Here is a 22368-nt window from a genome sequence, read left to right on the forward strand (position 1 = left end):
ACAGAAACAGGGCGGTCCTGTGATGGTGGGCATTAACTATTAATGGCAGGCGTTTGTGCTCCGGATCTGCCATGGCACACTGAAAGCAAGCAGCTTGTCCCAGGGCAAGTCTGACACATGGAAATATAGCAGCCACTGCTGTTGAAGAGGCAGAAGCTGGCTGAGCTTTTAAGGCTAAGCCTGCAACGAGAGTAAACACTCTAGGAAATACTCTTTTTGGACAAGCTTTGGCATAGTAGAATAGCCAGCCTGGTTGTCAACAGCACAGCTGTCCTTGGCATGGGCTGGGGTTTAGCTCTGATTTTCTGCCTTAGCTCTGAATAGCCTCTCCATTGTTGGCTCACATGAGAACCACGCTGCTGGGCTCTGCTCGCGTTTTCTTACAGCCCGTTGATGTCAATGGGAGTTTTGGGCATCGGTCCACAGCTCATCTTGCAGGAGGAGGCACTCAATACAGGCATCTACTTCTCATGTAGATGGAGACTGAGTTAACCCAGAGCAGATTCTCTTCTAAACCTCCCTGCCCTTCTGCAGAGCTCTGTTCCCAGACACACACTTCTTGCTGAGCTGCAGTTGGTCTTGAGGAGATGACAGGTATGTCAGAGGTGAACCCTTCCTCTCCAAGACACAAACATATACTTTCTTTTCTGAATTCAAGGCTTCAAAAGCATAGGTGTTCTGGAGGCTCTAGGTACATTAAAAGAAAGCACAAATCAAGATCCTTAAGAGAAGCCCTATTAAGCTTGCTGTTTTTTCCTATTGAAAATAATCTTTTCAATCTCCTGTTGGACTTTGCTTGTTAATGGAAAACAATTTCCATAGGAATGAATTTACATCACTGAGGATCCTCTAGAGTGTTAGGGACTTAATATAAATGAAGTCTGTGGTCATATCTATGCTAGGAAAACTGTGTTTTTAAGTCTAAGAATGTGCTTGTGTTTCAAGACCCTGGCATATCCTTGTAAGCTATAATTTCACCTTCATGCATTTGATTATGGAAAAAGTAGGTTACACAAAGAGTAAAACCCTGAATCACTTTGCAAGTTACTTTGCAATCTTATTGTAAGCATGTTCATTTTTGATGGCATTTTTCCTACCTATGGAGATTTCAGGAACCTTCCTATTATCTTGCATATCACTTCAGGGGCGTATCAGACATCCTCCAGGCTCTGACGTGATGGTGTGTGGGCATAATACATGATTAAGAAACAAAGGATGGTTTAACATATCCTTTTCCAAGCTGCAAAGCCAGTGGATCTGTGCAGTTCCTGGTATAGGTAGGAATACCTTTAAAATGGGGCCAGTCACATGTCTGTTTTTCTCACTGCTGTTAAACCCATTAGCTGTTATGTTACAGGCGATGTGGTCTGCACCTGGGGAAACCACCATAGGGAATGCCCTGGGTTTGCTCAGGAAAGTCTGTACTGCCATTGTTTCCTGTATGTGCAGGAAAGATGGGCAAACCTCATGCAAGAACGTGCTGTACCTGGCTAGGTGATAAGATGCTATGTCGAGCATACCTTAATGTAAGTCTCAACCTAAGATGTGTCACTTTGGTTGGAGCTCTGGTGGAAAGAGTGCAGTGAGTTCATCACGATATGTGTATTTTTGTTGTAGTTCTGAATCTGCTGTATCATCAAATCAAGCTCTTAACTTGTCTTCAGCTTAACAGAATTTCAGGTCATCCTCTGAATAACATGGCCAGCTCTAAGTATTGTTAGAGGTATGAGTGTAATTATGAACAGTGGAAGTTGGAATATGTGATTTCAATACATGTTGTTTTTGAGCAGAGGGACTTCTAGTAGGACATCTTTATAGTGTTCCTATATCTTTCATCATTCAGACAATGTAGCAGTCACACTTGAGAAGAGTAAGTGTGAAAAGGCATTCTTGTGCTAATACTTTTTCTGCATTTTGCAGTCTGTCACTATGGGCAGTTGTGCTAAACAGCCTATGGGAAGACCCTAAGGGTTAGTGCAACGGTTAACCACAAGAAGCTGAGACAAATCAGATTGCTATCTCATGATGTGGCTGCTGGTAGGGTTTGAAGTGTAAAGCAGTGGTAACTACTGCTGCAACTGAGAGACTTGCCTGTGCTTGGTCCACTGAGTTGGGACACTGATTTATTTGCTTTCCAGATGCAACCACCCAAATCATGCAAACTACCTCAAAACTGTTCATATAAATGCGATATCAATGTTTGCTTTGATTATCAACTTTTCTGTGCACAGAAAATCTTAATGACCTTAGCCTTGAGACATTCAGGTCTCTCTTTGGACTCTTTCTTTCAATCAGATGACATGAGGTTTTGCTCTTCTCCAGTGTGATGGGTGAATGAGCCCTCTTGGTCCCAGAACATGACTGTTTTGTAAGCATCAGATCAGCCAAAATCCTGAACTGAGAAAAGGAAACAACAAATTGATTTGTGTGTTAAAACCGATGCTCGTGTTATGAGCACTGTCATGTGTTATACAGGCTCTGATGTGGATCTTACAGGCTTTTGAGTTGAAGGCATATTGCCAATGATTTGGAAAGTGGATCCTGATGCACACAATGGAAAACAATACATGATGTCAGCAGTTCTCCAGTTAGTGCTTTGGGCACAGCTATAAGGGGTGCTGTGCTCTGCTAACAGGGGCTGGGGAGCTGGTGGCCTGCTTCTGGCTCTGAACTGTTTCATCACTGCTCTCACATAGAGAAGGTTCAAAATGTTGGCAGGAGTGATGTGTATCCTGTGCTGGCACCCATGGACAAGGGGAGATGCATTGAAGTGACCAGAGAAAGCACTGTTTGCTGGGTTGTTTTGTGTCTTGCACTGGGGAGGCTTCCCTGGACCAGCTTCTGGGCCATCTGTAGTCACATGTAGCCATGAGGATGTGAACAAAGAGGGTGCAATAGGGTATTGGAATCCATGAGTGCTGATCTCCAGTGCTGAAGGGGACCATATACCTACGCAAGAGGAAGGACAGAGACCAGGTGGGGGGATACTGGTGCCTCTGAAATCCTTGCAAGCTGTTCACATGCTTACAGGCCTAGGTCAGCCCTTTTAAAGTTGGTGATCACACCCCACCAAAATCTGAGCTTCAACCTACAAATTCACTTCATGGACATTTATTTGAAGACAAAGAAATGGTCTCTCAGGTTTGTTAATAATCTTCTGGCCTGTAATTTCTGGGAAATTTTTGGGAAGCTCCACTAAGACCAACCATCTAGCTAAGAATCTGCTAAAAAGGTGCATATCCGAGGTTCTCCCCAGACCAACCCACTGATCTCTGTTGTACAGTTACTGTGATGGATTAGATAGGTATAGGATGGGGTTTCTACCTCCTGAAAAGTCCCTTTTCTAACTATACTCTTTAGAGCAGGCTTTTGGGCTCACAAACAGGCATTCCAGGCCAAGAATTTATACTTTAAAACATAAATACATGATATCAACATCTAAAGCATTCACGTTGGCTCAAAACCATGAAGAAATTGGCTTAAAAATCTAGACTTGAAAGAATTTTGACCTTTTTTTTTACCTTCTCTACTTACAGCTATTCTATTCTCTGCCAGGCTGAACCTGTGCGAGCATGGAGTCGCCTTCTGGAAATGTGGTGTCCCAGGTGCCCAAGCTGTGCGCTTTCTGGCTGGTATGCACCAGAACTTGGGACTTGCACAGAGCCTTGGGAGTGTCTTGTAGGTTTTTCAGTTAGCTGATGGTGTACAGGTAACCTGGCACTCACCCTGGTAGTGCCTGTGGCCTTTGGGATTGGAGCAGCCATCTGTGGATTCTCTTCCTTTCTGTGTCCTTGTAATGTCATAGCTGATAGGAGCCTGTACCTTTCATTGATTTGAATTCTTTTTCTTGTAATACAGCTGTGTGACTTTCAGAGCCCTCTCTTGTCTTCCTGCTTGGAGGAAACTGTTTATTGCCTGACTTACACTCATGTCTTAACCCCTTCTTAGTGTGTTCAGGGACAGTGTTTAAGCAGCATTTCCCATGTGCTGACAAGGGGAACAAGATAAAGCTGCAAGCAGCAACCTGCCTTCTGCCCTCGCTCTGCCTATGGTGAAAGTCTGTGGGGAGGGAGGGCTTTGGACTCGCATCCGAGCCAAGGCTTCAGTTAACAGTCACAAACTGGAACTGCAGAAGTGAGATACACTATAGAGACATAAGATATGTTAGACCAGACTGGCTGTTCCCAGTGGACAGCTTTGGTACCAAGGCCAGGAACGAAGCGAGGAAACAGTCACGTTGGCAACACTGAATTAAAAGCCTTGTAAGCTTTTCCTCAAGAGCTGCTACCATGCCTGCCAGCTGTGAAACTAGACCCTTCTGTCCCTTCACACCCCTCCCTCCTCCATTCCCAGGCTCTACTGAGCAGGAGGGGCAAGCCCAGCATTTGAACTTTGATAACGTTGGCAAGTGCAGCTGAGTGATAGGGAATTAATGAATCCTGCTCCTTCTTTGTATTTGTGTTACTCCACAGGTGCTGGAGGTTTTGGTCATGTCTGCTTGCTACACAAATGGAGCTTTGCATTCTTTCCAGGCCTCAAAGAAAACCAGTGAGGGATTTGGGGTTGGCGAGGAGTGAATAGATGAACCATCTGATGTACCCTGCAGACCAGCAGACTCAGACCCTGCCAGGCAAACCAGCAGGGGAGGTGGCTGCTGAGCCAGAGATGCACCATGCAGAGTGTTCACTTCCTCTTATCCCCAGACTCAAATCAAAGGGCTAGTGGTAAAAGTGCCAGGGCAAATCTGGCCTCTTATCTGTGCCTGGGGGACAGGGCTTCTGTACAGATCCAGAGCATATCTGGACACCATATGCCACAAAGGTGACAGAGGAGCAGTAGAAAACCAGTCACCTAGACAGTCTGTTTGCTTAGACCATAACTGTATAAATTGGTAGCTGTGTTTGCATTAGCTATGGCAGTAGTGTAATAGTCAGTGAGAACTTCAAAAAGCAGCCTGTAATTTAATAACCTTATCTGCTTCCTGCTCCCTGGAAGTGGTGGGAATTCAGATGCTCTGCCAGGTGGCAGACCTTGCTGGCCAGGCTTGGGCTCACGCTCTCTTGTAGTGGGCATTGCAACTGGGTTGTGCTTATTTAGAGAGCAATCACCTGTGGGATAGACTTGCTGTTCTGCCAGGTAAGACTCAACCCTGGTTCAGGGCCATTTCATATTTGCTGTAGGCTTTCACCCATTTCTCTTAAGCAGTGACAGCTGAACCACTCCTAGTAGTGTGCAAAATAAGGTGATGAGTGACACCACAATTAGAAGGGATTTTGATAACCACAAAAGTTAATTTATTGTGGCTTTCATGGTCCACCATTTGTCATGTGTGATCTCGGGCAGGTCCCTGCAGTACACTGTTTTGTAAGGCCTTGTCTGGCTTTTTGTTTCACTTCTACTTTGAATTCGTTCTCAGTGATCACTTTAGTAATCAGCATTTCCTCTGCTGGCCTGGCCAGAGGTGCCAAGTGGTCAGTGTTTGCACTATACAGAGGCCATGGATTCGTGCCACTTGCTGGCAGAGGTGCTGCCTGGAAAACTGAGGCTCCCATGTCTGATAGAGATGGGTTCCTTTATGACAGTGTTGAAAGACCAAATGTATTGATGTTTTGAAGGCAGATTGAAGATAAATGTTGTACAAGAAGCATTAATGACTAATTCAGCTGAATATGAAATAGAAAGAACTTTCTAAAGAGCTCCAAAGCTTTTCAGGATATTCCACAGCATTACCACAGCTTACAGTCTTTGGATGCTGGAGTTTGCTTTCCAAGGAGGAGCCTGTTGGCCAAAGCACTTGAATTAGCCTGTATTTTAAAGTGCTGTGAGGCTGTTTAACTTCTGGTGGAGCAGTCTGCAGACTGACAGATGGTAACTGTGATTTAAGGCTGTGGGTGAAACGCAGCCCTTGTGGTGCTGTGCTGATGTAGGGGCTGTGCAGGGAGCTGGGAAGGCCTGCCCCTCGTTTCTCTGCTGATTAGAGTCATCCATGCCTGTGAGCCTGAGTCTGGCTGGGGGGTAAGGTCAGCTGGAGTTGCCTCAGCTTTACAGCAGTAAGGAGGAGCCTGTGACCTTCTTCTTCCATACAGTTTTTGTACTGCGGAGCTAAAAGGTGATACCAGTGCCCTAGCAGCACTGCTCAGTGCCAAGGAATTTAAAGATCCAGCCCAAAATCAACCTACAAAATAGATTTAAAAGGTTTTTTCCTTGTTATCCTCCTAAACTGATTGGGAGGGCAGAGCCAGCTTTGCCCCTTGCAGAGCACCCATCAATGTGTTGGCAGAAGGACGGGAGCCTTGGTCTGGCTCCCTTGTGCCCTGCCACATGGGCACAGAGCACTGTACTCCTGGGTAGGAGATGTCTGCAGAAGCAGAGAGCACTGGGCTCTGGTGTTTTAGCCCAGAGGCATTGATGCTGTTGTGTCGGGGAGGGAGGGATAACTTCAGCATCCCCACGGAGCTCTGGCTGGGGCCTCACTTGTGGGAGCATTGCCTTTGGAGGTAGTTAATCCCCTTCCTTTAATTCAAAGGCAGACTTCTGGCCTGCTTGATGTTCTTCTGAAAGTCTGGTCTTCGAGTCAAGTGGCAGTACAGTTACTGAAACAAATTCCTCACTTTTGAAACCTTTTTCATTAAACAATGTGCAAAATTATTCCATCAAAGCAAAGCTGATTGTCTGTCAGTATGGACCATTTGATGAAGTGTACTGATTTGTTGTAAGTTAAATGGGTTAAGTTGAACTGAGTTCCCGTGCTCTCTTGCATGAAATAGACTAAACTGTTCTGAAAGAAATGGTAGTAGTTAAACAGCATCTAGCTTTTAGGTTTAAAATTACAACCAGATAATGAAATTAAGTAATAATAATCCCCCACCAGTAGACAGAAGAGCTGTTGCTTTGTCCTGTGGACGTAGTGAAAATGAAATCATTGTAGAACTGCGCACATAAAAAGCAGATGTAAGATGAAAAGTGTTTATTTGATCATTCAAACTCTGAAATATCCTAATATTTAGCTGTGGTGCCTATCTTTAAACCATTCATTGGCACAGTAGTAAATGCTTAGTTTTGAACTGCAGTAGTGTGACGTAAAATTCATCCCTCTTTGGAATTTCACTATTCCTAGAATGACCTTGAATTAAGAATACTTGTAGTTTGTTGGTATCTGTTACAGTCATCTAGATAATACAGTTTGCATACAGTAGATCTGGGTACAGGAGCTTGTGTGCATAAGCAAATACATGTGTGCAGCACTTAACACCCTTAGTTACTTAGCATGTGTTAGTTCATTACTGCTTAAGTTAGTGTTAGAGGACTTGGAGCTTCATCAGAGATCTCTGCTAAAGCAAGGCTGGACTAGAGAGCTGTGCTCAGGGAAGCAAGGGGTGGTGGTTCATCTCTGCTCTTACTGTGGTATTTTGATGAGGCAGCTATGTGCAGCAAAGCCACACGTGCCTGTTCAGGACTTCATTAAAACATCTTACTCAGTAAATATGTAACTCTCCAAGTGATCGTTTCCAGTCCCTGCAACTTTCTTTTGAATCCAGAGCACAGTCATTGGGTTTATAAACAGAAAGTATTTGTGTAACAGGAGGTGAGACTGGTGGGAGGGTTTTTAGGCTGACCGGATTCTGCTGTTTTATGGGAGTTTAACCCAAATCATTCCAATTTAGTCATTTTTAGAGAGAGACATAACTCTTGTGCCCTCAAAAAGACTTTCCACGTTTCCTTAGTCATGTCATTTCCTCTTTAAGTAGAAGATCATGAAACAAACTTTCCTTCGTTCAAATAACAGTGCTCCCAATCTGTAGGTTTCAGCTCTGCCAGCAGTTCTGTCAGAGACCAACAAGAAGGACTTTTTAATTGAAGTTAAAAACTGAACACAGATGCTGTCTCTTCTTCCATTTCGTTTTCTACAGGTGGAAGAAAGAATCCCAGAAACCAAACCCTACAGTTTATTCTCAGCTCTGCTACTAACATTCTACATGACTTTCAGCAAGTCTCTGCTCTTGTCCTTGTAGCTCCCAAAAAATAACTCTGAAACAAAACTGCACTTCCAGATTGGCTTAGTAGTTAGGAACAACCATATAATCACTAAACTGAAGGTGTCACCTTTCTTATAGGCCATTTCTCCTGCTTTTAGGCTCCTGCAAGTCATGTAGCCAAATAAATGTTATTTCAGCTCTACCCTGTATCTGTGTAAATAGGAGTTAATGAGTTGCTGCATCTCCTGGCTGACTTGTGTGGAGGTCTCCAGAGGGAGGATGAGGAGAGGCTGCCATGGAAAGTCCCTGGTTGTTGCTAGGCAGCACTGCATTTTAGCTTCCCCGACTGAAAGTCTGCACTCAGGTTTGGCAAGGAAAGGGAAAACCGAGGGATGGAAAACCACACAAAGATGCTCGACTTACTTTTTGTAAAGCATGGCTTTACTGTGCTGGGTGCAGCGAGTGTGTGGCTGCAAGTGAGGTGGAAGCAATTTAATTAAATAGGATAACATTTGATAACTGGCCTTCTGTTTATTCATTTTCAGCTGCAGGATCATGTGGCTGGCTTGTTCTCTGTCTGCCCCCACTCTGTTTTGTCTGTTACGATGTTCTTGGGATCTTGTAGTGAAGTTGGAAGAGTACAGCACAAATGGTCTTGCTCCACTTCCAGTTTAAACGGAAGTAGGAAAATCCAGCAGTTCCAGACACTTTCCCCTGAGGCTTATGCTCCAGTTTTACAGCTGTGCATGAGAATATGTCATGTCTGCATTTTACTTCTAAGCCCATCAAGAGGAACACCAAAGATCTCTATTAACTAACAAAAATTCTTACATAGGGCATCATGCTCTTGCTGTACATCATAGTAACAGTGCAGATAGTGACAAGATCCTCATATGGTTAAAACTCATCACAATAGCACTGCTAAAAGCAAACCTGATTTTTCTGCCAGAAATATAGGGTTTGGGGTATAGCTTAGCACTTGAATTCCTCTTGGTAGAGTTGCTTGGTTGACCATCCATCCATCCATCCATCCACCCACCCATGGGCTATTTCAAACTTTTCAGACAGTCTTAGCTGTTGTCTTGTAATTGCTGTCTCTGTTTTTCCTCCCTATGCATTTTAGTAGAAGGCCAGGGTGAGTAAATTTAAGGTCTTGCTGCCTCAGCTAACTTGGAAAATAATGTCTTTTGTTGCACTGTGATGGAGTCACTGGGGGATCTGTGGTGGGACCTCATTAGGGACTGGACCCTTCTGAACTGCACTGGAAGGTGGTTTGCTTGCTCCCTGGCTGACAGGGTTGTGTTTAAAGATACTTTTCCCCTTTCAGCTGAGGATCCTGTGGTGCTACTGAGGCACTGTGGAGTTTGGTGTCACAGCCTTGCTCCATCCTTTAGGGTTCAGCCAAGTACCATTGTAAAGCTCATCTTACAGGAGCTTAGAGAACCTTGCTTGGAGAACTTTGAGAGTCTTGGCCAAAGTCATGCAGCTTGTAGTCAAATGGGATACAGCAAGATATGTTTTGCTGTTAACAGTGCTCTTCCCATCAAGGGTGGGGCTTGAAAACTGAGAATCAGGACTCCAGACTGATTGCTGGACCCTACTTTGTCTCACACATTTTATACCACCATTGGGCTTGTGGCTTGAGCTCTCTGCCTTAACCTTCCTCTTCCCCCTCACCCCAGCCAGCATTTCACAGCAGTCTAGAAGAAACACTTAGAGACACCAAAGCTTTGCAACACCTTGCAGCTCCTCACTTTGTCCCTTCCTGCATGCCTGGGTTCTGTCATTCCCACCAGGTTCTCCCTTCTGTCTTTTCCACTGTGTGTTTTGGGGGGTCTTAAAGGTGGTAACCTCACAGTAAGTACCAGCCTTACAATAGCTGCCTTGCAGCTTGGCTGGGAATGGAGCCCCATGTTGTTCTATAGGAATTCCCAGAGAATGACCCAGGCTAGGGTTAGTTCAGTTCAGCAGTTCCTTTGTCTCCTTCTGCCTGGTGTGTGGGGTCCTTTGAGGTTAGAAACCCGCCGGGTGAGACTTGGGGACAGAGGCATCAAGGCATGGCTACTGTTGAGGCCTTTGATGGGTAACAAAGACAGCATTAGGGATTCACCTGCTGAAGGATCCAGAAAAAAAGCTCAGAATCCTTGCAGCACTTCCCTTCTCTCCCATGCGTGCTTGGCCAGTCCAATGCACTTTCCTATGGCTCCTAACTACCTATGTGCAAACTTCAAGTTGTGCTGCATCTCCCTTCCCTTTTCCAGGCAGGTCAGTGCGCCGAGGGCTGGAGTGTAGACCATAGGGTCACAGACTGGTTAGGGTTGGAAAGGACCTTAAGGTCACCCAGTTCCAACCCCTGCCACGGGCAGGGACACCTCACACTGCACTGTGGCACCCAGGGCTCTGTCCAGCCTGGCCTTGAGCGCCATGTTAAATGTGGGGAGCGTTTTCCCGCCCTTGGCGCAGCTTTCCGACTGCCACAGGGCAGAGGTGGTCGGTTGGGACAGGAGCTTGTGAGGGGACAAGAGAGGCAGCCATGACAGGTGAGTGGGGATCCTGAGGGGAGAATGGGGCGGCCATGAGGGAAGATCATGAGGGGAGAGGTGGAGCGGTTGAGAGGGGCAGTCATAAGGGAGCAGGAGAGGTGGCCATGGCGGGAGATCGTGAGGGGAGAGCAGGGGCAGCCATGGGAGAAGGTCGTGAGGGGAGAGCTGGGGTGGCCATGAGGGAAGATCATGAGGGGAGAGGTGGAGCGGTCAAGAGGGGCAATCGTGAGGGGAGATCATGAGGGGAGATCATGAGGGGAGATCATGAGGGGAGATCATGAGGGGAGATCATGAGGGGAGATCATGAGGGGAGATCATGAGGGGAGATCATGAGGGGAGATCAGGGGCAGCCATGGGAGAAGGTCATGAGGGAAGAGCAGGGGTGGCCATGAGGGAAGATCATGAGGGGAGAGAAGGGGCAGCCATGGGCTGTGAGGGGTGGCCATGAAGGGAAATCTTGTGGGGAGATGAGGGGCAGCCATGAGGGGTAAGATCAGCAACTATATAATGTGGGTCCCTGCGAGGTGGTAGGTAAGGGGTGGCTGTGACTGGAGGTCATGAGAGGCCACCATGATGGAGATCAGTTTGTCCATAGTGACATGGTTTAGTGGTGGGATTGATAGTCCATAGGTGATGGTTGGGCTCTGTGATCTTAATGGTCTTTTACAACCTGATTCTTTGAAAACAGGCAGGAGCTAGCAAAATCTATTATTTATTCCAAAAGCTGATGGAGAAGCTTCTTCATGGTGTGCCTCCATCACCAAGCTTTTTGTCATAAAAATAGAGTTAAAGTATTTTTTATGGGAAAAACTGTTCTCTTAAAGCCTTCCTTTTCCACTCTGAGTCATTTTTGGACTTTTTTGGGTGGGAAGGAATGATTTTATTCACTTGCCAACTTTGAAAGCACTGCCTCGGAACTGGGATAAAGCTGTAGCTCACCTGTTTATTTCTGTAGTTACACACAGTAATGGCTGGTTCAAGGATATCCTGTTTGTTAAGTTGTGCAGTTCATGCGTTATGGCAACTTTAATGGCCCTTGTAGTATATAGCAAGGGGATTTAGGTCTGTGGGCAGGTGCTTTTTACCTTGTTTTTAACTCTAAATAAGCGAACATAATGAAAATAGCTGTTAAATAATGAGAACATCCACATTTACCTTAAATACACTATTCTTTTCTTAATGAAAGGCAGATAAATTCAGCTGCTTCAGGGCAAAGTCTTAACTGCTGATGGACAAAAGAAACTTCCTTTTAGGCAGTTGTTCCATCTCTTTCTCCTTGGAATTTCTTGTGTGTTCTTTCAGATCCCAAGGTGTCAGTCACTGCCAAGTGAGACAGTCTCAGGTTAGGCCACCTCTAGTAATTCTTAGCCTTTCATATCTCACCTACCCATCCATCCATCTTGTTTGCTAATTAAATGTTGATGAAAAGAGACTCCCCGTAACCTCCCTCTTTCTGTTCCCTCATGCTACTTCTACTAATCCCTGGATTCTACTTCTCTTTCAGAAGATGCTGCTGAAGAAGAATTGTGGAGCGAAGACTAGAGTAATTAAAATTCATGTAAGTTGACTGTTTCTGGTCCAGTTCCTATATCTTTTCACTTATATCTAAATGTGGTGCTTTTCTGTGAACATCTATAACCAGAAGATTATTTCTGGAGGTTTCCTGTGGCTTGATCAGCTGCATAACAAAGGCTTCTAGTTATAATTTAGGTTAGGTGCTGATGAGGCTAATAATACATTGGCTTTTCTGTTTTGGAGACTGTGGGCTCCAAGCTTTCTTGGAGTGAAACTCTGCATTCCTTGCTGTGAGCTCATACAGCTATGCATAAGTGTTCTGTAGGGTGTCATTTGGATCCTTCTTGGCTGAGGGAAGTGCTAATCTGAGGTATCGAGTGGTGGTTAGTAGGGGTGAGAGGTACTGAGTAGACAGCTGCAGAAAATGGACTATACCTGCAGAACTGCATGGCATGTGAGACTGAATGATGGTAGACGAGAAGGCTAGATTGCTTGGGTGGCTTTGTATCTGGGCTGACACTGCAGGGTCTGAGCATCTCCCATTCTTGAGTACATGCATGCCTGGCAGGGCTAGATCTGCCCAACTCTCCTGATTGTAATTTATGCTGCTTGCACCTCTGAGTCTGTCTCCAGCACCTTATACCCTGACTTTTCAGCCAGCCTGTTTCTTCCATGGGTACCTTGGTGTTCTTTTGGTCAGTACTGGGTAGTGCTGTGGGAAATGTGTCTGTGACCTTGCACGCTGCAGCCAAAACAAGTGCCTTAGTCCACTGGGCCCCACCTGATGCTCCCCATGTTTGTGGTACACAAGGAAAAACAGGTCAGGATGAAGAAAACAGATATCCTTTGTGATAAAGCTGCTACTTTCATTGCAGTAATTATAGTCTTGCAGGAGGGATGAATGACAGACCAGGATCCTTCAGGGTTTATACCTTGTCCAGCAGGAAATGGGACCGATACCTTTGTTCACCCAGAAGTGCTTCTGTTTATGGGCATGCTGTTGAGTGCCCCTATCCATCACTGCTTTGTTGGTGAATTTGGTATGTAAGAGGAGGAGGAGCAGGTTGGTCTGGCTAGAACCTTGTGCAGAGCTGGAGAGTTTCTCCAACCCCCTTACCTGCCTTCTGACAGGGCACTTCAGTCTTGTCTTTCAGCAACCCCACAATGACCTGATACTTCTGATTGCACAATTAATCCTGATCTGTTATTATCTCTTGTGCTCCTGCTTGGATTGTTTTAACTAGAGCCGTCTCCTCCTGTGCCCTGTGAGCTCTCCCCATACAGTGCCTATCCTTCAGACCTACCGACAGTCTAATCCTGCTGCGGTATTTTAGTGCAACTTGTGTATCACCTTCCTTTATGCCTGTCCATGTGCTTCCACTATTTTTCCTGGGTGTCCCTGGACTTGTGGCTATTTCTAGTGCTGCTTGGTGTCAGTCCCTCAGTCCCTGGGGTTCCAGTGATGCCTCAGTGGTGTGGTTTCCTCTGACACCTTGAGCTCATTATTGCAGCTACACTTGTGTCCCTGGAGAATCTGAGAGGCAGAATTATCCCTCTGTTCCCTGCTGAGCCTATGTCAGCTCACACTAAAATAAACAGCAGAAACTGAGAGCACACCGTTCTGACAGATGGCATCAGAATCCGTGCTTCTCTGGCCAACCCTGCCAGGCTGTGACAGTGCACCTCTATACCTGAGGTGCTCATGTGGTTTCCATGACAATAGCATATGATACTTGCTGTCTCTTGTTGGTCTGTCATGGTGGCAGAGTCATCAGGTAAAGGACCATTTTTGCTTCCATTTTTTAAGTGATTGCAAGTGCCCACTTTTGTGTATCTAGCTTAGGAAGTAGCAGGTCCCTGACAGAATACCTTGCTGAGGTGTGTCAGCTCTGGAAGCAGCTGGGAGAGGTCAGTACCTCTGAAGGATGATGCTATGCTTTTGTCATATGAAGGTAAATCTCAATCCAGCCAGTAAGACATGCTTGTTTTCTCCCTGTATTTCTGCTGCCTGATAGAGTGAAGGAGAAAGAATTATGCTTATTGCCTCCTTTGTAAGGATGATGATGGCAGTGACCTGCTAGTAACATCAATGAAGCATTTTTCATCCTGTCCTTGCTGAGGACAGTGTTTCATATGGTTGTGAGGTGGGGTTTTGCTTCTCTACATGCTGTTTTAACACTGAGGTGTCACCTTATCACTGTTCCCTTCAGCTTCCCAAGAGGCAGCTCAGGTGGTGTCAGGCTACAACCTTTCTACTCATTCAGCAGTTCTTAAGAGGGATGATAGAACAATGATGTGACAAGTCTAAGACCTTAAACAGACTAAGGCAGAGAGATTAATAAACTTCCCAAATGTCCAGCAGTGCAGTTGTGTTGAAATGTGTTCAGGAATAGCAGCTGTGCAAGGGGAGGGCCTATAGTGAAGAGAAAATAATGCTCAAAAAATCTTGCTTCTGTTCCCCCCCAATAAAGGATAATAGAACAGGAGAATCAGCCTCTCCAGCAGAGATCAGTTGGAGGTGACAGTGTGTGTATGAAGTATGGATCTGTACATAGTATATATGTGTTGCATAGCACATGTCACTGCAAGGGGAGGGTTGGCGTGAGCCTACATGGGTGCTGCACAGTGAGGTGAGCAATGCATGTGTGCAGACCTGGTCAGCTGGCGTAATGTGTGTAACTGGAAGCAAGGCTCTAGGGTGAATGAAGGGTACAGCATGTGTGTGGGTATTTGAGTATCCAGAGCATGTTTGCATGGTTCAGCTGAGTGTTGCATGGAGACAATCCCTTAGCACTGGGAGGATGTGCTTGTACTCACAGGTAACTTTCTTTGCCCTGGACCAGGCTTGGTCAGCTGTAGCCAGCTCTGAATGGAGAGACCCATCTTCCAAGGTCTTTCTGTAATACCACAAGTTTTCAGTTCTCCAGGCCCTTTTACAAGAAACTCATCTAGTCCTGTTCTTGTTCTTCCATCAGAAATTCCTACCTGCAGTCTCTGAATGGGTTTATCTCAGCAGCAGCAGGTGGGTAGAAGACCCAACTGGCAAGCCCCTGGGTATCTCAAGAGCTCTTGTTGGAGCAGGCAGAGAGGGAATAAGGATTTCAAGGCCAATCTGATAACCTGGCTGATCAGAGAGATGGATTCTGCTATGTAAAAACAAAATAAGAATTTTAAATCGGAACATAAACCTCTTGTGCTCTTGCCTTGATCTTATCAATGTTGAGAACGCCTTCTGCTTGGACAGAGGCCAGATCCTTGGAATGACTTCCCTGTCTTATATCTCTTGCATTTGCATCCTAAAAGGCCACTGCAGAAACATGCTAGGTTTTCTTCTCCTAAAATAAGGGACCTTTTCAGGTTGGAGCTGAGGAGGAGATATGCTGGCCTAAGCCTTCTTGGCAGATACCTGAGCCATTCACAAATGTAAGGCAGGCTAGGTGACAGAGCAGTACTGGTGTGAACCTCTCGTTCTGGCCACACAGCATGAGGTAAAGGTTTCTAAAATGTCAGAAGACTGTGTGTACATACACACACATATGTTGCCCCTTCCATCACAGGCTCCCAATGTGCTTTGCAAGCATTGCTAAATATAGCATCCCAGAGGCAGAGTTAAACTGAGAAACCAGCACTTAGCTTATTGAGGGAACCAGCTCCCCTCATGCTCCCAACCCAGTCCCTGACCTGCCTGCTGCTGCTGAAGGTCTCTGTGTAGTGATAGCTGGCCCTGGAGGACCTCAGCCCTTAGTGTGAATAATTCCTGACAAAAGACTTCGTCCAGAGTTTCTTCTGGATCCACTGTAGCCAAGGTGGGAATGCCACTGTGTGTTATAAACAATCCCAAGCATCTGGCTCTAGATGTTCTTTTATTTAGCATTGCTTTCATTAGATCTCATGGCAAAGGCTAACTAGCCTTCAGCCTGTCCACAGCAGTCAGAAGAGGGACTGTCATGTCTTTTTCTGCTTCCTTAAAGGATTTTTATTGCTACCTGTTTTCTGTAAAGTCCTGTTATGTGTGCCCTTGCACCCATCATCTCTTCACCAAGTACTTACATGATATATTGTGGAATAACCAAGAGCTCCATAATCCAGACAGCATTATGAAAGTAGAGAGTGGCTGGTGAGTCAGGAAGCTGACATCCTTCCTATTCCTATTCTCAGCGATGTCCTTGCTTTGTGGTCAGATGTGGGTTACTGGTCTGGTTTAAGAAGGGGGGTGTGGGGAAGGGGTAGAAAGGAATTTAGGGCAGAGGTGCAGCCCAGTGACCAGCTGCTGCTGGGGCAGCCCTGGGTGTTGGTGGTGGCTGTGGCTGGCAGCACCATGATGCAAAGGGCTGGGAAGTGGCAAGGCATGTTCCTTAGAGAGGGGAACAGATTTGGTCACATCTGGGTGGTAGAGCAGAGAGAAAAGGGTAGGGCATGGCAGAGGGTCAAGGTGGCTCTGCCACTGTTTTCCAGCAGAGCTTCTGGTCCAGAATGGCGCATCAGGCATGTCTTTTGCCACCACATCCAGTCCCACAGCAGTTGCTCCCCACTCCCCTTTGTTTACGCGTTTGTGGGAACCTGGCATCCATTCCTTCTCCCAATCCCCAAAGCTGTAATCCTCTTTTCCCACACACCTCTCCCATAATACACCTACTTCCTGCATCTGGGGGTGGTTTGTCCAGAGGCAAGCACACTGTGTCAGCATGTGTTTGCAGCCTGCTCATGCCAGGGTAATTAATACTCACTTTGCAGTTTTAATTTGGGTTCCCTTTAAGTTGAAAGCCGTGTGCTGCTCTGTGCTGCTCTGTGCCAGCCTGCCTGGCCAGAGGCAGTCAGGTTGTCCTGGCCTCATCTAAACTGGAAGCTGCACATGCACAAGTATGCACCACGCGCGGGCTGTGTGAGAAGCATGGTAGCTGGGGCTCCTGCCCTGGAGGGAGGAGGACTGCGAGGGCAGCTGACTGTGATCTCTCTGGAGGGAGAATGTTCCTGCCACACAGGGAGGGAAAGGGAAGGTGGGGAAGAAGGAGAGGAAAATGTAGTGTCACTTTGGTACAGACTTTTGACTTAAGGTCAGATTGTGCCTTGCATGTGTCTGTGGGTTCTTGGAGCTCCTCTCATGCCCACTCTTCATCCCACTCAGGCACACAGACCTTGTGGCGTGTGCAGGAACTGCTGCAGGTGTGTTTAGGGAAGCACAAGCCATTGTATCAGACGGAGAGAAAGTGGGGACAAGACAAAGCTCACAAGTAGGGGCATATAGGTTCATTCACTTGTTTGTAAGGGATTTGTGTGGCCTTCAGAGCATGACCTGTAGTGGGACCCTGGAGCAGTGAGTTCCTCAGGTTGGCCAGGGACCACTGACAGCCTGCCCCTCTGAATGACCCATCTGTCCCTTTTCAACATGCAGCCTCCTTCTTTCCGGTTGTCAGGCAGGCAAATCAAAGCTTGCAAACAGCTTTGTCAAAGACACATCTCAAAGGTGTGTGAGAGAGAGGAGAAGAAAGGCTTTAGCTCACTGGTGCCAGCAGGCACCCATAGTTGAAACTGGCTTATTTCTGCCTTTGGGCAAGTGACCAGCAAGCACCTGCTAGGCCCTTTGAAGCACCTTCCAAAAAAGTTCAGTGATGTCTGTCTGGTTGCACATCTCAGGTGTGGCAGTTGCCGTCTGACAACTCTGCACACAGATGTGCAGATGTTTGATGGGTTCTTGAGGGGTTTCTTTCCTTTCAGAGAGGAACAGTGATGTGTTTGTAAACTGCTGAACTGCTCTCTGCAGTGTGGTTGCACAGAAGGAAGTTGGTATTTGGCAGCCGTATGCTGATGGAGGAAGACAACCCTTTCAGCCTTGTAGGGAAGGGCAATGGAGAACCCACGGAAACAAAGCTCACTGCAGAATTTTGTTTTCCTTATCAGAACAGTGTTTGGAGTTGACCCTTTCTTTTCTTGGAAGAGAAGGAGGGATAGTCTTGAAATGAAGTTCTGTTATGCTGTATCTTTTAGTTGAAATTAAACTGTATATGAACCTGGATGTGGAGGAGAGACTTCCAGGAGGAAAGGGGCTTGCCTTTGAAAAGTTACTGGTTTTGCTGCTCCAGGTCTGTGACTGGAATAAATTATCAGAGGCCCTCCAGGAGTTAACGAAGCAGCAGTTAAATGTGAATTGCTGCTCCACTGGAGGAGCTGGTCCTGCTTGTCAGCCACTATTTCTTGAAAACTGCCTGAAGCAAGACTGTAATTGAAAGGAAATCACCTCTCATCGAAGGTCCCAACACCTAGATGGTAATTAGTTCATCCTGGCTGCCAGACTGTGGTGTACTGTCAGGGTTTAACCCCAGCTGGCAACTAGGCACCACACAGCCAGTGGGATCAGGAAGGTAAAAGTGAGAAAACTTGTGCATTGAGATGGAGACAGTTTAATAAGTAAAGCAAAAGCTGTGCAGAAGCAAAGCTAAACAAGGACTTCATTCACCACTTCCCATCAGCAGGCCGATGTCCAGCCATCTCCAGGAGAGCAGGACTTAATCACACCTAGCAGTTACTTGGGAAGACAAACACCATCACTCCAAACGTCTCCCTAGTTCATGCACTGAGCAGATATCATATAGTGTGGAATATCCCTTGGGTCACTTGGGGCAGCTGTCCCACCTGTGTCCCCTTCCAACTCCTTGTGCCACTTCAGCCTTCACACTGGCAGAGCATGAGAAGCTCTAAGTCCTTGATTTTATATAAACGCTACTTGGCAACAACTAAAAATATCAGTGTGTTATCACCCTTAATCTCATACTAAATCCAAAAAAACAGCACTGTACCAGCTACTAGAAAGAACATTGCTCTATCCCAGCTGAAACCAGGACAGGAGAAAATGAGGAAGTGTCTTGGTCAGGGCCATGTTTGGAATATAGCTGGGAGCAAGTATGAAGGTCCCCTTCCGTTGCTCACAGTTGATTGTTTCACACATAAAGGTTGAAGTGTCAACAGTTGCTTTTCTAACCACCTGGCAGGGGTGAGTGAAAGGAGAATGAAAAGTGCAGTTAAAAGCAGTGTAACTATAAATGCTCCGGTATGGAGTCTGACAGCTTTTACTCTCTCTGTCTTGCCTGAGTATCGGTACTACCTCTGGCTCTGTCTACTCCTGGGCAAGGCAACTGTCTCAAGCAGGCAGACATCTGTCTTTGCCAAGGCTCTTCGGGGAATTTATTCCTTTCCACATAGGGCAGTGGTGGGAATCGGATGTGCCTTTACAACTTGCAATTACATGGTGCTTTTCATCCCAAAGGACTTTTAACAAGTGAGTCTGCAGACTGCAAAGGGATCATTCACCCACCACTGAGAGGCATCCACCACTGGAAGGCAGTATCCGTTAAACAGAGCTCGACAGCATTTCCCAATCAGCAGGGCCCAAGGGTAGGAAAAAGAAGGGACTCTGTGCTGGGTTGGCCCTAAGTAAGGAATGGGTTGGCAGAGTGCACAAGCTGATCTGATTTTGAATCCCACCAGGATACTAGAGCTCTTATGAAAGAGGACCAAAGAGTATTAAGCAGGGCTTAGTTTTGTATCACCCCTGGCACACCACTCCCTTCTAAGACATTGCTGTGTTAGGTAACTTCATTTACCCCTCCTGTGGGGATTGTCATTCCTACAGCTGAAAGCATGCTTGGAGCTGTGCTTGCTTCTGCTTTGTCTGGAGAACCTCACTTCTGTAGAATCATGAGTCCAAAATAAAGTTGTTTCACAATCTGCATTTGGGATATTTTCCCAGACTTCACAGGGGTAAGGGATGGGTTTCTAGCAGGAATGTGTGTTTGTTTCAGTAGGCTTATGCTTTACCTGTTTTATCTTATTCCTGTGTACTTTTTCCTTGCCAATATGTACAGTCATGTTACAGATGGATTTATAAAGCAGCTGCCTATTTCTCTGCTTTCTGAGGGCTGCTAATATGATTGAAATCCTGCATTTCTTCTGTGGTGTTTAATCTCACTGGCCTTCTTTGAGGCACCTGCATCCGGTTGCTCTCTGTACCATCGTCTGTTATGCTGCTTTGTTAATATGCTTTAGATATGCTTCAAGCCTGGCTGCTTATTTACCACCTGTATTCAGTGGTGGTAATGCAGTTGGTGACAGGTTTGCAAGAGTGTGCATGTAGGCATGTGTATGTGGAGGAAGAAGTGTGTGTCTGTGTGTATGTGACCAAGGTGGTCTGCACATAGTGTAATCCAAACTAGGTCCTGTAGGAGCTCCTCTAACTCAAATGAGGTGTGCAATGAGGCAGCACAGGTTTCTGCAGGTACTGAAACTACCCCCTGCTCTGGGCAGTTGTATAAGCAAGTGATGAGCTGTGCTGCCTTGGACTGTCCCCTGATGCCCATGGAGTTCAAGCCCTGCTTGGTCTGAGTTACGATGTGAGCAGAGAAGAATTGTATGAACAGGAACAGCTTTCCTTTCAATTTCCAAGTCACTAGAAGGTCTGTGTGTGCACAGAGGAATCTGGACAAGTGACCAGGGAAGTGCCTGTGTCCTGGGGAGAACCTGAGGTGTGTGAGAGCAGGTGAGCATGTACAAGTGAGCACAGGCACGTGTGACAGAGCGTGTGCACCCTCCTGCTTGCAGCTGAGTGCTTGTGTCTCAGGCCGTTCTCCAGCTGTGCAAATACATTGCCTAACAAGTTGAGGGCTTTGGTTAATGATTGCCATTAGCACAGGGCCCATATTAGGCTCCATTTTGTGCGTGTTACCCAGCTGTCTGAATGCCATTAGAGTGAACGCACTGGCCTTTAACGTCAAACGTGGACTGTTTGCACTCTGAGGAGCCTCTGCAGAAGGTGGTCTGGGGCTGCTCAGCAGGGGCTGTCAAGCAGGTTTATAGCAAGCTCCCTGGAGCTGCTGCAGTGGCAGAAACCACTCTAACAGCCTTCTGTAGTCAGAGCAATATCCTAGGCATCCCAGGCTGGCACTGGGCACCCGAGAGGAAGAGCAGGCTAGCTAGGACGCTTGCCCGCATTACAGAGAGGCAGCTGGCCCAAGTGATAGGGTGGGAGGAACATGTTTCCCTCTCTGGCAGCCAGCCCTATCCGTCTTCTTTCTGGGAATACATCTACAGAGCTTTGCCTTGTGCTACTCATCAGAGCCAGACCACCACATGCTGTGATCCCAAATGGTGGTGTGGACTAAGCCAGATCAGGTCTGGTCATCCCTGGAGCAGGATAAGGCTCCAAAGAAAACATGCTGTTCTGCAAGAGGAGTGTGGAGTGATTTGGTGCTGGTGCTCGCTCTTCCCAGCAGAGTTGCTGCTCTATAAGTCACAGAGTAGGTACAAGACAGACCCATACTGCTCAGTGTTATAAATCACTGCAGATCGGTCCTGGTGTTGCCATGAATTAAGGTGGTTGCATTACTGCATCCTCCTGTTACTGCCTGCAGGGCTCTTCTTACCCTGCCCTTGCCTGCCACTGTGGTAGCTGTGCTGTTGAAAGCCAGACATCATCTTGTGGCTGCATAAGAGGTTCCATGATGAAGAGGCAGGATTGGTGCAGTCTGAGCCTTACTTGCAGCTCCCTGGCCAACTGTGAATCTCTTCATTTTCCTGTCTTTTCCCATCCCTGTCCTTCTCAGCCTTTGTTCTGTGCCCATGCTCCTTGCAGTACCTGGGAAAGCTCTATGCCCCATACATTGACCCAGAAGAAGGTTCAGAGAGAAACCCCAGGGCACCTTTGGATGGGAATTTTGTGGATGATGGTGGCCTTTGTGGATGACTTTCACCTGTCCTCTGAACCCATCTTTCCCCAGCCTCTTCTTCATCTACTGTGTGCCAGAAATGAACTGATTCAGCTGCCTTCCCTAATCCTGTCTGGCATTTCAAAATGGAGGGGACTGCCAGGTTCTTTGTTCCCATTCCCTTTTGGCACTGGCAGGGGACGTTCTCTGCTCTGGAGAAGGACAAATGTGCTGATTTATTCTGCCCCTTAGCTTTGAATAGGGGTTGCTATGTTACTCTCCAGCTCTGAGGCTTGCCAGAGCACACACCATATATAACCCCACAGCAGGTGGCTATTGAGTAAAGGCCCTTAAATCTGCCTCTCCTGTTTCTTATGCTGCTGGCCAAGGTGTCAGGGGGATGTAGCAGGGCATGATTTGCTGGCTGAAAATCCAGGCACAGATGAGGCCAAGCACCGTGTTGGCATTTTCCATTCTCAAGTGCCCATCTTAATTGGCAGAGGAGGTACCAACTAGGCAGAAACATGCTGCCCATACTGGCTTTTAAAGAGGCTCTTTCTGACATGAAGGGCTTATGAGGCCCAGCTATGACCAAGATCCTAGAAGCAGAAGCTTCCAGATCCTGCTGTATGTGACGAC

General features: G+C 46.7%; 1 protein-coding gene across 5 annotated transcripts in view; it reads left to right on the forward strand.

The window, feature by feature from the left end:
- LOC115945820 (uncharacterized) overlaps positions 1-22368 on the forward strand; it is a 53092-nt gene that overhangs the window by 26836 nt on the left and 3888 nt on the right. For 2 of the 5 annotated variants that reach the window (XM_034061148.1, XM_034061150.1), the window contains one exon: positions 12024-12077. The exons of 1 other annotated variant lie outside the window; for it this stretch is intronic. In XM_034061148.1, the coding sequence (XP_033917039.1) occupies positions 12024-12077 (54 nt within the window). The remainder of the gene's footprint in view (positions 1-12023; positions 12078-22368) is intronic. 2 more of the 5 variants (XM_034061149.1, XM_034061151.1) reach the window with 1 other exon arrangement.

Source organism: Melopsittacus undulatus, chromosome 3, assembly GCF_012275295.1.
Source record: "Melopsittacus undulatus isolate bMelUnd1 chromosome 3, bMelUnd1.mat.Z, whole genome shotgun sequence".
NCBI lineage: Eukaryota > Metazoa > Chordata > Aves > Psittaciformes > Psittaculidae > Melopsittacus > Melopsittacus undulatus.